The 15,133-nt window shown below is 38.9% G+C and overlaps 1 protein-coding gene across 1 annotated transcript in view; it reads right to left on the bottom strand.

Moving 5' to 3' along the window:
* Nucleotides 1–15,133, bottom strand: part of LOC124721090 (dual specificity protein phosphatase CDC14C-like) — a 245,174-nt gene that overhangs the window by 100,444 nt on the left and 129,597 nt on the right. Inside the window, 1 exon segment of the mRNA XM_047245902.1 lies at nt 12,825–12,912. Within this exon segment, the coding sequence (XP_047101858.1) occupies nt 12,825–12,912 (88 nt within the window).

The following is a 15,133-nucleotide window of genomic DNA, read 5'->3' on the forward strand; positions in this document are numbered from 1 at the left end:
CTTCTTACAATCATCGTCTTTGAATGGAAACTATATTAGTTTTACTTTCATTTCTTTCAGATTTATGGCTACAGGCGAAAGCTACCTGTCTTTGTTACTTGCATATCGTATATCACCAACTTACATATCAAAGATTGTGAAACGTACTGAAGATTTTATGAATAAGACTGCTGACTATATTGAAGCCATCTCCTACTGAATCAGATATCAGATGCATTGAACAAGAATTTTAGTATAAATGGAGAATACCTAATTGCTTTAGTTGTATGATGTAAACCATGTTCTCATAAGAGTGGCAGAGAAGAGTGGGTCACTGGTTTTTAATTACAAATTGAGCCTAAGTAATGAAAAGTGTGAGGTCATCCACATGAGTGCTAAAAAGGATCCATTAAACTTAAGTTACACGATAAATCAATTGAATTTAATAACTGTAAATTCAACTAAATACTTAGGAATTACAATTACGAACAATTTAAATTGGAAAGGAGACATCAAAAATGTTGTAGAGAGGGTGAACAAAAAGACTGTGTTTTATTGGCAGAACACTTATAAGATGCAACAGATCTATTAAACAGACTGCCCACACTACACCTGCCCATAGTCTTCTGGAGTACTTTTAGTAGTCCTAATGCTGTGGCACCTGATGTGGCTGACGGCCTGATAATACTGGTATGTCGTTTACACAACTTGCTATACAACAGTTATCTTGAAGAGAAAGCTACTCCATTTTGTAGTTATAATGTTAATGAAGCAACCAGCCAAAGCAACATGCTTAGCTTTTGTCTTTTTGGAAGATTTCTAAACAGAAATGGATTTCAAATTAGAGACAAATTTAAAGTTTTCTTCTGCAGTGAATATGGTTCTGGGGTATGGCAAGAGGCAGCCATTACCAATGGATTGTAAATAATGGTTTATATAAGATAAAACATATACCCTCTTGCATTTTTGACAAACTCTTACAACAATTTTCATAAACAACGTATATATGAAGCTATTCATTAATAAAAAACAGCTTTAATACACTTTCTTGTTTTATTTAACTCCTGTGCTACACCTTTCCAGAACATTATCTTTCACCAAGACATTTCTGTGTTCTTCATGTCATGCATCATAAATTACTTAATATATTCCCACACTTTACTAACTTGTCTTCATCGAAGTCTGAAAAATTCACAAACTCGCTGATGAATGTATGTTTGGGCATTAAAAGCCATCTCTGGTCTCTATGCAGTTTGGCGGCAGCAGTACAACAATTTCCTGGGTAGAGGTGCTGTCTGTCACTAAAGCTGGTATATAGCAACAGGTGATGCTGTCACCTTGTTCCACAGGCCTCATATTGGAAACAATGAGAAGCAGTGGTGTTGCTTGTGGATAGTCAGTTAAGTCTGCGGTTGTACTCGGAATCACACATAAACTAACTTTTGCTTGCTATTCTATGGTATAGTCAGGTTATTAAACAAAGAGAGTTAACATCTGGACCCACACAGAACACTTTGAGATATTAGAAGACTCAGGCATCCATTCAAAGTTGCAGTTTGCCACAAATCCAACAGTTTTCTAAATATAGCTCATGTCAGTAAGCACGGAAAATTACTCTATTGCCGCCCCCCCCCCCCCCCCCCCTCCCAACCTTTCTGGACAGAAGGCAATTAAGGCAATTTCCCTTTGAACTATATCGTACTGAGGAAACAAGTTGGTATTCCTAGCCTTCATGATACACGTAGCATAAAATCTGTTACAGTATTTACTCTAGTTCTGAAGGTGTCTCGCAAACCACTACTTTCGCAGATTTTAGTTCCCACACTGAGGAAGAAGGTTGTCCACATGCTTTAATGTTGTTGAAATCTAAACTAAATATTTTCTTCTTCATAGTTCCACACATCACTTGGAGAATATTAAGCTAAAGTAGTGATAGCAAGATGAATTCACCACTGACTGAGTCTCATCTCCAGATTAGCTCTCAGCCATACAAGTACTCACTACTGTTGTTAGTGGTAATGTTCAGCATTTGCTCAACAGCTCCCATACTTGTATTGTTTCTGTAAGAAGGGTAATGAAATTTAGTAACTTTGTCATCCCTTTCTGCTTCTATTTTGGTATAACCCTATGCACTAGTAACCTGAAATGCTATGAGGTTGATGAGTAGCACATTACGTTCTTGATAGCTGTACCCCTGTCCCTGATCAAGTGGCATTCCTTATTCTTCTACCAAGGGAGAGGGCCCTTTCCTTCACCACATGATATCTGTTTTGATAGCTTAATCCCTTTTACACATTCTGCTCAATGAATAAATGTCTGTCTTTACTGAGTATTTAACTATTCAACTTACTAAGGATGCTGGAAGGGGGAGGAGGTGCATCAACTTCCTTTTCATACACTGTGATACCACATCCATGTTTCACATCACCCCTCCATTAAAAACTGGTATGACAATATAGCTGATAGTTAAAGGACTACACACAGGATTACTAGTCTAATCTTTCACCTAATAAATCTTGTCTTAATACTCTCTGAAATATGAGTTAGCCAAATGTTAAAATGTAAATTTGCATTCTTTACAGCTCATCACTGATGATTGAGGTAATATCCTTCACTTCTATCGCCTCACCTTCCTCCTATTCTTTACCTCTCACACAGATAATTTCACTTTACAACACATCAGCTTTAATGAAATTAAGAGCTTTGTGTCTCAACCATTACTGTTTTATGTACATGGACTGAACAGCAGATGCTCCAAAAACTACATTGCTTGACAAAAAAACTGAAGCACCCAGAATATTATCAGATATCAATGTACTTCACACACACACACACACACACACACACACCCACACACACACACACACACACACACCAGCTGGTATGTACAGTCTTAGACACTTAGACATAATAATTGACTGCTGGCCAGCTGCCACAGAGTCTAAGCCCAAGTCGTTAACTTAAGGTGGCCAATAAAACTGACCGCCCCTGACAACGCCAAGACTGGCCATCTGCACAATCCGGCAACACTCTAAGATGCAGAAGTGTCAGGCGGAAGTGTTGTCTACTTCTGAGATGATTATGTGTTGTATGAGCCCTTTGTTTAGCCGTAATCATCGTGCATTCTAAATTTATAGTCACATGTTCGCATCCAACCTTATTTCCCCCCCACCACATTTTGGCCTCACCTAAAGTTATGAATCTGATTGAACATTGAAGATAATTCTTTTCACATTCTACTCACTAGTAGTAACAAATACTTCCAGAAACATTTCTGCCAGGTAGTCGTGGCTGCAGTGAGATCAGAAGAGTTTACGCTCGAGCCTTTCCTTGCTCTGTAGCAGCTAGTGGCCAACAGCCAGACGCCACCTGCCGCCTGAACATGGCGCGGCGCTGTCAGTGTATGTATCAACTGTCAGTTCGAATTTGAAGTTGTAGTTATCTTCTTGCAGTTTAGCACTGGATTTTGCATACTTGAAAATCATGAACTATGGCTAAGCGTTGCAAAATGGGTTCGCATGTGAAAAAAAAGGTGTAACATCTGCAACACAATATCTATTTTTAATATAATAGAGGGGTGAATGCGGAGGAGGCAGCTCGAAAGATTTGAACTGTGTGTGGCGCGAGTGCTTTTGGGAAAAATACTCCAGAAAAAGATATTCATATTTCAACAAAGATTGTTCCGGCATGAATGATTTTCCACATTAAGGAAGTCTCGACTACTGATATAAGTGATGGATTACCGTTTAACCATCATGTGACATTTGCATTCAACAGGTAAGTTTTAGAAGTCTGGTGTAGAAGTACTGCATGCTCTAATTCGAAACAACAAAAGTCTATGGAGTGACTATTATTGCAGTTTTGCTTGAGACACCTTTAGGTCACAGTCTAAGAAAATCGTCAGACAAAATTACATCACTTGTGCTACTGCATGATGACGCACTCTGTTGATTTGAGAAACAAAACTGTCCAGGACATTGATAGGGAAGTCATCTCCAGGCACTTTGTTCCTCTGATCGTATACATGGAAACCTTTACCTTCCCTACTCTTGCTCAGTTTTAGATGTTGTGAAAGAATATACTGTTGTTGATTAACATCTCTTTGATGATTACTCTTGTGTTTAATAAATGAATGGAAAACACAATTAAAATATTCATTGTACTAATACAAATTAAATTCAACTTATTAGAGAAACATCACTACAGCAGTCTATCTTAATAAAGCATTAAGTGTCTGTAAGATGATTGTGCCTATTTTAACATGAATTAATACAATATTAGCCGCTTTTGACTTCGAAAAGATTTGTATTTACTTCATGTCCTGTATCATACGCAAACATTAAGAAAATGTGGCAGTCCACAGATAACATTATGTATTCACAACAACAAAAAATATGTCGGCAGAAAACAAAAGTGGCATTATGAATTTTGCAGTACCATAAGGTTTTCGCTCTGACACTAAGGGGTACTGAAAGTAGTAAGACGAATTTTGCTCAAGCGTTGTCTTACGATTCCCTTATTTAGCATCTATCTGCCTGCTTGTAACTCTGCTACAAAATAATTAAAAATATGGCTTTCAGTGAGTCTCGAAAGGCTAACAAAGCAGCTTGCATGTGGTAAGCAAGCACATTACCTCAGAGCTAGCGAAGAAGTGCGGGGTGTGTGTTTCACTTATTGGCCCAGTAGCCGCCACGACATATAAATCGCAACATAAGAGATGAGAGTAGTTGTATTTCCCATGTGGAAAAATTTTTGTTGACTCAAAAGTATTAACTGATATCCTTTTATAAGATCTCAAGAGAAAACCGCTCACATTATTCAACTGAAATGACACAATAATATCAAGTGAATTTAGCAGGATAGTTCTGTGCCATCAAGGAAGTAACTTGCCAGTGACAGAGTTGCCAAACATACTCTGTCTTGTTGCCAACTTTCAGTTATACTACCAGGACGGATACCAGCTAATGTGTTCTGTAAGTGACCTCAGAAGTGACTATAGCTTCAGCTCGTGGTTGTGGGTGGCAAGGGCCGAAATATCCTCATTATACGTCAATGAGTCTTATTCGCATTTCTGTAACTAGGTTTAGGGACTACAGTGTAGTTACTTGTAATACAATGATGCACTGAGTGCAAACAAAATGTCATAAATTAATAACTGCGACAATTATTTGTGTTTTACTGTTTTAATTGGACCGAAACCTTGAAAGTGTATTCACCAGACGCGATTCACAATTTTGGAGCTCCTCCAGTGGTTGAGTTGGCAATGTATCTTTGCTATACAATATTATTTATTATTGAGATCACTGTCATTTGCACACCCTCCAGAAGACAGGCATGACCTGGCTTCTTGTTGTCACCTTTTCTGATGGATATTCTGCCGTTACTCGAAACATGAAGACTTAAAGGTGAATTCGAATATTTCACATGGCGAAAAATATTATGTTTCTATTCTTCCAGCTCTAACACTGTTACAACAAGTGGTAGAAAAGTACCTGTGAATCAACAATTAATAATGCAGTCATAATTAGTGAAATCTGATAAACTCCATCTCTCATCCGATAATTGTGAAAATTACTTTTTTCATCTGCACAACACTGCAGTATGAACTCAAGGTTTTCGTAAGATTCCTATACTTAATTTCATTGGGATCGTTTTCAATGACAGTAGAGGAGGAGAAAAACCATCTGACTTGAAATATAATTTTCCAGCTGGATTTGAATCTTTGGCTACAGTTGCAGTAGCACATCTAGTGAGGTATCAATAATGCGAGCATTCACTCATTGCTGTAGTATAGACTAGGGTAGAAAGAAGCAGATTTCCCACAAAGTAAATGATGAGAGACACTGTAATTAACATATAAAGTAATCATCTTGCAAACCTAAATTTTCCACATCACTATCACTAATTAAATATGAATTGTTCAGTAAGTTACAACTATATCTAGTGAAATGAGTAGGTTAATGCAGTTCCAGTCCACCACTATCACTGAGTTGACAAACATTTTCCAAACAGCACGTACGAGATATATATGCGTGTGTGTGTGTGTGTGTGTGTGTGTGTGTGTGTGTGTGTGTGTTCATGGTGTATTTTCTTTCGGTCATGTCTGAAACAACAGACACCACATATATAAGCATATATACAGTGTTTCAGGATGAAAAGTAGACATTTTAGTATCTGGTGGTATAGAAAACTGCATAAGAAATTGTATATAAATGGGTCCACTTTTTATTGAGTACAGATATAAAGCTGTTAGTATGCAACCCAAACAAACTCAAAGCAAAGGCAAATTACTTTCAAAGTTGATTTTCAACAATTCCTCCACCAACTTTCATGCACTTTTGATTTCTCTTAATGACATGACATGTAGCTCTTCTCAGGTCGTCTTTGTCTTCTTCTATGAAGGCTGCACTATTCATAATCCGAACAATCAAATCACCTCATGGGTTTACTTTTTGTTTGTATACTTCATCTTTCAACAATCCCCACAGGCAAAAATCCAATGGGATAAGAGGTAAGGACCTTGGTGGCCAAGAAAAGTGCCCACATCTACTGATCCATCTTTTGGGAAATGTCACCTGACGACTAGAATGTGCAGAGCCCCATCATGCTGGAGGAACATACGCATTCTTGTAGTCTAAGGAACCTCTTCCAATAATGCTGGAAGTTCATTTTCAAGGAAGTGTAGACAACGGGGTCCTGTAAGGACCAACAAACAAAACGAAAATGCACTGAACCAGGTATACGCACTCAATATAAATTGGACACGTTATATGGAATTTTTTCTGAAACTTGTCTATACTACCACCTGCTACAATATTTACTATTCCTCCTGAAAAATCCTATGTAATTATTAAGGTCTTGACGGGCCATTAAAAGTTTTCAGTGCTAGAATCATGTCATCACCCGAACAGTGTAGCTGCGGGCAAGGGGAATAATGAATAATGGAAAGGGGGGGGGGTGGACATTTACCACATATGTGGTATGAAGCAAAGACGGGAATTTCTGTCTGACAATGAGTGTGTGTAGATAGATCCTGCAGGGAGGTTGGCTGTTGTGTCCAGATAGTGCAATGGTCAGCATGTCTGCCTAGTAAGGGGGAGGTCCAGGTTCAGACCCCGACCAGGCACAAATTTTCATTTGCTGCCGTTGCTGTATTCCAACACCCTGTGACGGTGTGGACGTCTGTCCTTTGATATTTAAGATGCAATTGTTTTTTGAAGCAATGCAGGTGATTTGCGAACATTTGTCTTGCATCAATGTAAGGGGGACTATAACTGCATCCATTCCTTAGTCATTTCTTTGTGACAGCACTTATCCATATCATATACAAGCAAATTAGATTGTACTGCATGTTTAGTCAAATAATGAATGGTCAGTATACAAGTATTTATGAACAGTAGAAGCAGGATTGCAGCGACCTGATCACTTAACCAGGTGCGACATAAGAGTACCTGTGTAGTGAGCCATTTCAGCTGCATAGCTGAAACTAATATTTATCAAGCAGTTCACTGTGTAATAAATGTAATACCCGCACGATGGTCTACGTATTAATACTGTATCGTTAGCAGCTCGTGAATTGAGTACTATGTTTGTTAACTCAGATTACTCAAGCTGATGCCAAATAAAGAGAAGCGACGATGCCACCACACTATCTTTACTTAGGTAGTCTGTGCTACATTATGTGCACCACCATTAACATTACTGTAAGCAGTTTGACAGCATAATACCACCACATCCACAGACAACCTGTACCATTATCACCACACAGTTGTTACTCGCAGTGATTACAAGTTGCTGGTGTTTGTCAAGAGTAGCGGAAAGCGCCTTGTGAATGTGAAGTTCCATTTGCATTACACCTAGGACAGAGAGCATCCTCAACAACTGTAAAAGGTAACACAGAGAAGGGAAGATTCCACATTTTGTCTCGAGTTCTTGCAGTTTGATATTAATGTAGTTCCCTATAGTGTCACACTAACGGATTCTTTTGGCTATCGGAATACTCATATGGGAATTATCAAAGTGTAATTGCTAGAACACTCAACTACCTTAATAACACCTCATTTTGGATTGAATGTGACTCGGAAAGTGATGTTAATTTGATGTTTTCGTCCGTCTCCTGAGGACTTACTGAATGAAGTCTGAAGTGCACTCACAGTTGTGTTGCCTGCCGCATAAATTCTGTACAGTGTTGTGGCAGCTGGCAATCATTGCTGAATACAGACATGTGCAAATATCTTAATAGCTCTAGGGGAACTCGTCTTTGTTGCATTTTTTCCATATCATAATTAGCACAATAACACAAGGCTCATCCTGCTGAAGAACTCAATGCCTGCAAGTCCTTGAATAAGAATTTGTGAGCAGTAGTAATGCATGAAAGGAAACAGACTGTTGGACAAAAGAATGAAGAGTTCTCTACTTTTTGCATTTCCAGTGGGGCCTACAATAAGAATCTGGTGTGATATTATACTCCAGAACCGTAAACTATTTATTTTTCGCCACATACTGAAACAAAAGCTATGACATGAGAAGAGGAAATGACTTACATGCTTCTCAGTAACTTTAGCTTTTGTGCTTAGTTTCTCAATTTCATACTAAAACAAGGGCGTTGATGTCAGAGGAAGAAACTGAGTATACACTTCCAAGACATAATATTACCTTGTGTGCTACTACAACGTGCATGAAAGCTCTGCTGTTAATTTTTGTGTGTTGGATAAATTTTGAAATCACCTAACAGTATTTTGTGAGAAGGTTCCTATTTTCTTGGGATTCAAATTGAGTGGACATTTCATCACTGGTTAATATTCTGATGACTAATAACATGATAATCGTTCCAATTGCTCTGGGGCACCTGTGATTAGAGTCTCACGTTGGTTACTATAAGAACATACAGGCAGTGATGTCCGCTCACTGCAGTCAGAGCCAAGGCATTTCTTTCTGTTTAAGGGGGAAGCGTTTGCTGCAGTGTCCACACTCAGGCAACATAAACAAATCGCGGCGGTGTTGGGCACAGCTAATCACTGCACTTGTCGCGAGCCGCAACAAGAGCGCACTGGAGTTAATACATCTTACTTACTTAACGTAATATGCAGGACATGGGTTGGATAAAAATTCAGTTTGTAGGAACTAGCCATTGCATTAAAATACTTTACATTTATATTTGATGCAATATTTATTGTTGCTTGTCTCTCAGATTGTGCGTAAACACGAAAAAAAAACACACACAGTCTTCGATTCCAGTGAGAGCGATAACTGCTGCCTGTTGAACAGCACATATGCCAATCAATTATGCAGATACACTGCGACCGAAAGGTGTCTCAGTTGTTGCCAACAAATTCCAGCTGTGATGGACACACCCTTGGGGAAGAATCCGTAGTCCAAAACACACTTTTGGAGCTATCAGATGGAAAATATTATGTTCACACTACTCTTTGTTCCAGTTTACATCTTTTGATAGGGCTCAGCCTTTCATTTCTTAGGAAGTTAACGATGAAAGCATCATAACACGTCACCAGTAACAGTATTGCATAGGAATGCTCAATGAGCGACCTGATGACGTTAAAGCAGAACTGCAATAATAGTCACTCAGTTGATTTTTGTTATTTCGAATTAGAGCATGCAGTACTCCTACAGCAGGCGTCTGAGCCTTGCCTGTTGAATGCAAATATCGCATGATGATTAAAAGATAATCCATCATTTATATCAGTAGTCGAGACTTCCTTAATGTGGAAAATCATTCATGCCAGAATGATCTTTGTTGAAATATGAATATCTTTTTCTGGCGTATTTTTCCCAAAAGCACTCGCTCCACACACAGTTCAAATCTTTCGAGCTGCCTCCTCTGCATTCACAGCTCTATTATACCGAAAGTGAATACTGTGTTGCAGATGTTACACCTTTTTCCACTTGCAACCCAATTTTACAATGCTTAACTGTAGTTCATGACTTTCAAGTATGCAAAATCCAATGCTTAACTGCAAGATGATAACTATAACTTCAAATTCGAAAATGACAGTAGACACATACACTGACAGCACTGTGCCACTTTCACCTGGGCAGCACCCAATCTCAGGTAGCGGGTGGCGTCTGGCCCGTGGCCGCTGCAGAGCGAAGAAATGCTCGAGCGTAAGCTCTTCTGATCGCAACACAGCCATGACTGTCCAGCAGAATTTTTTCTGGAAGTATTTGTTATTACTAGTGGGTAGAATGTGAAATGAATTATCTTCAATGTTCAATCGGACTCATAACTTTAGAGAAGGGCCGGGAAAAAAAATTATTAATAATAAAAAAAGACACACAGTTGGATGTGAGCATGTAACTGTAAGTTTAGAATGCACAATGATTACCACTAGAACACGGGAAGACAAAACAACAACAACATCCCGAAAGTAGACAACACTTCCTCCTGACACTTCCGCATCTTACAGTGTTGCCAGATTGTTCAGCTGGCTGGACTGCGTTGACAGAGGCGCTCGGTTTTATTGGTCATCGTAAGTGAACGACTCGGACTTAGTCTCTGTGGCGGCCACCCGGCCATAAGATTTTGTGTGTAAGATTGCACATGATGAGAGTTGCAATTCTCTGTGACAAGTAAAACAGCCATCAGAGTGCATTAGTGTTGTTCGTGTTTAGTGTTGTTACCAGGCAGGATATATAAGGCACATGGACAGCATCAGATGAGTGATTGCCATGAAGGACAAGGATGTGCCGCGCGCACACATAAGACACTGTTATCAGTACATGCTATAATTTGAAAGGGGCCTCACTGTGCGTCTGCATTTGGCTAGCTGCTTGAATCCTGCAATATCCAAGATTTATGGGGCATTTGGATGTGACAGAGGCCCAATGTTTGTCAGGAGCGGCACATGACAGCAGGTACACTTGTTGCCAAAGTCCCATTTGACCAATTCTGACCATCACAAGGAAAGATCACCCTACTGTGGCACAAGCGTACTACCTCCATCACTTCGCCTGCCATCCAAGAGCAAGTAATGGTTTCCCTGCAACATTCTAAGTCACTCCACACCATTTGTTGGAGACCAACAGTAACCAGACTAGGGAAATACCATTCCATGCGTAGGCTGCCATTAACACCGCAACACTAACAGCTGTGCAGAGTCACATTATGAATTAGAAGCATGGGCTGCTGATGAATTGTATCATATTTTCTTCAGCAATGAACTGTGGTTTTGCGCTAACCTGGATGACCTCTTTCAGCAAGTCTAGTGGCGACCTGTGGAGAGGTCCTAATCTTGCAATTTTCTGGAGAGGTACAGTAGTGTTATTCCTGGTGTAATGGTAATTGGATATGAGGTGATATGGACATCCTACGTCCTCATGTGTTACCTCTCTTGCGACTGTGCTGTGGTGCCATTTTTCAACAGGACAACACCCATCCACACAGGGCATGTGTCTCTATAACCATCTGCACGATGCTGAGGTTCTGCCATGGCCACAAAGCTACACAGATCTGTCCCCGATACAACATGCAAGTCCAGCTCGGATGTCAACTCTGTCCCAGTTCCAGTATCCAAGATACCAAGACCAGTTGCAGAATTCATGGATCAGTTTACTTCAGGAGAGGATACAAAAGCTTTATGCCACACTTTCCAACCAAATCAATGCATGCAACCAGATCAGAGGGGGTGCAACATCATACTTATAAATGGGCTCACACCGACATGCTCTTTTGTAAATTTGGCTCAATTTTGTAATCACTGAAATAAAAATTACATACCCTCTCAGCCCTTTAAGTTTTATTTCATTTCCTCAGCCCTACAGGCTTCTTCTTCTTCTTCTTCAGGTATTTTGTATCTGTTTCTAATACTATTTTTATTTTCTGGGTTCCATGGTATCGTGTATGAGAAGGCTATTGTTACGTAGTTGTTTGATTTGAGGGATCCTACTATCATACTGGATCCTTTACGAAATTAGGTCGAGTGTTGGTGCTTCTTGTCAGTCTACTCAACTAGTGGTACTATTGGTTCAACCGATATCCCATGAAACACCGAGACAGAGACCACCATAACTAAAAAAATCTAATACAACTGAGTAGGTAGTCACAATACTCAATTATGTCATTCCTGCACAGCTGAATGGAGATTGACGATTTCTTTTCAGGTTCTACCAACTTTCTGATCCAGGTAATTAAATTACGGTATCTGCTGACTGCAACACAAAACATCCAACATCCACACCCAAAATGGTCAGTGGAGACTGTCCAAAGCTTTATAAAGCATTGGCAATGCTCTGCAACTGTGAGGTTGGTCTCAACACTTCCTTACCCCCCCCCCCCCCCCTCCTCTTCCAGGAAGTTTCCCCGTAGACATTCATATTAGCAGACAATTGATTAGTGGTCACGTACTTATCGAAAGCTACACAGTGGTTGCAACAAAGTTAGAATTGGTATGACTGTTCCCACCACTGGCCTTATGTCTGATAAGATAGAATATGATAGGACGTGCAGGGTTGCACACAGGACATTTATTTTTTTCCTACTATTTCCACTACTACTAACATACTATTCATGCAAATGGTGTACATACTATTAGAGAACCAGTAGTATTTTGATGGGGTAAGTTGCTTAATGAACATTTGTTTTATGTCAAATTCTGAAATTTTGTATACATGAAAGGTTATATGGCATGTACACTTCACCTTTTCAGCATTTATCTGCGAAATTATAAGAAACGCTATGAAGACAGCGTGTGTATCCTTGCCTATATAAGCACAGAGTGAAATATGAGATATGTGAGGTAGCAAGATTACCACAATGGTCTAGACAGGTAGTTGTTTATGGAATTATACTCCTTCATTGTACTAGGTAAAAATCTTTGAAATACACATACCGTTTTCTATTTTTGTTTTTGCATGAGGACCACAGAAAGCGATAAATTTTTGAGGCACAATCCAGTTCAAATCACCATTTTCAACACGCTGGAAAAGAAAAAGAAAATAAATAAAAAAAAAAAAAAAAAACAGGAAAATAAGTTGAAAGGAAATAGCAACAAGTACATTTCATGGTTATTATTTTACAGGGAGTCTTCTAAAATTTGTCCCTGTACTGAAATAAAGACACATACTTGTATACATGATATACACTACTTTTGCTCTATGTCACAAGATCTTACCCTTTTTTCTTGGGCTTCATTTTATCACAGAATTCACCTGGAATGATTTAGAAAAATGTTGAAAAATCAAATTGTCTCAACCAAATACAGAGATGAAGAAAGCATCTAATTCTTTTTTTTAATAATAAGCACACACAACTCATTGTTTTTGAAAATATATAGAAAAACAAAGAGTAATGCAAAAAGGAATCAGTCAGTGCAAGAAAAAAAAAAGAGAGACACAGAAAATTGCAAAAGGTAATAGGGATAAACATTACGAGGCATGTGACATTCACAAATGAATCGGATTGCGCGGCCACATCCGCTGGAGGTTCGAGTCCTCCTGAAAACCTACATTTCTTTGAATCTAACAAAGCACTGCACTGGTCCAACCATTATCCATTCATCTGGCTTTGTGTCCTGCTCATTTCCATTTTATTTACATTACAGTCATAATTACATTTTCCACTACCATTATTCTCTGAGCTATGTACTTTTTTGCCTACTTTCTCCTCGTAATTCCCCTCCCCCCAACACTAATTATAAATTTTGTTTCAGACATGAAAGACGATTAGTTTTAAGAATGGTTTACTTTAATAAAAGCACTTAAAAGTTTTTATTCTTCCATTTATTTCTTGACCTTCACATCCAGCTGTCCTCTAAAAACTGCACTAAATAAAAGACTAATCACTTTCTTCTGTGACTTCATTATTTTGACGCATTTCTACGTGGTGAATGCTTTGATTAGGTGCACACCTGTATAAACCATTTATGACATACTATATTACACTCACAACTTGGATGTGCACTGACCACAGCACACATGAAGTTTGTTTGGAAATTTAAAGTGGTGGTCCTCTCCTCTGGTATGAAATCAGTCTGGTGCACCATAAAACATTGACCAAGGAAATAATTTTCAGGCCTACTTTCAAACTAGCTCTTTTAACTACTTCTTCAGCTGCACCAGAGGCAAACAATACAAAATTTTTCCCAAAACAAAGGTTTTCAGAATGAATTTTCACTCTTCGATGGAGTATCTGCCAAGACGATCCTATCTTCCAGAAGTACTAGTGCTGCAAAGTATGCTGGAGAATTTATGCAAAGTTTGGGGAACAAGAGATAGGTAATGGTGGAGGTAAAGCTGTTAGATCAGGTCATGAATCATGCTTGGATAGCTTAGTCAGTCAATTAATTGCTTATGGAAGGCAAAGGTCCAGGTTCAAGTCCCAATCTGACATACGGGTTTGACCCACCAGGAACTTTCAAAACAAAGGTTGTTTAGATAAGATCAATTAACATACATACATTTTTTGTTTCTCAGCTGAAGGGCCCGAAAACTTCCTTTACGACTGCTGAGAATTGTTGTGGCGATATGGAATCTACTTTCCTGGCTCCCGTTCCCAGTCTAAATTTCTGACTATCATTAAAAAGTCTTATGAAAGCTGTAATATTGATGTGTATTTTCCAGTATATTTCGCATTACATCAGAATATGCCCCACAGAGGTATAGAGAGTGATTCCAATGTTACTCAAGGTAAGGAGTCCAAAACAAGACTAAATCTCATTGAGTGGAAGCCATTGGTAGAAGTAATTATACAGAACAATTCAAAACTTGGGCCACCCTTCAATGTGATGTGAACATAAATGTGTTTTGATTTTGGTGCCTTGTTTCCCATGGCCTATTAGCATAGATTTTGTTAAAACCCAGCCAATGCTTTCTCAAAATACATGAAACCCTGGCCAAGTGGTAATTCACACTCACTGAACAGTTGCAGTTTTTTCATTCACAACATGTAAGTTGTTCAGTGTGCTATATCCACTTCCAAATCAAAATTGCTCTTTTACCTGGTAACATGCACTAAAGACCTTGCTGTTGTGTGCCCCCAAAACCTTACCACCACCACATATCCTGATAAAATATTTTTCTATAAAGTTGGTGATAACTTTTGTATCTTTTACATTACAGAGCGAACACTCACTGGTTTACAGTGTTTTATGTCTTCATTTTCTCCTTTACTGTGAAAAATGACAGCATCGTTCCAGTTTTG

This window comes from Schistocerca piceifrons, chromosome X (assembly GCF_021461385.2).
Source record: "Schistocerca piceifrons isolate TAMUIC-IGC-003096 chromosome X, iqSchPice1.1, whole genome shotgun sequence".
Classification (NCBI taxonomy): domain Eukaryota; kingdom Metazoa; phylum Arthropoda; class Insecta; order Orthoptera; family Acrididae; genus Schistocerca; species Schistocerca piceifrons.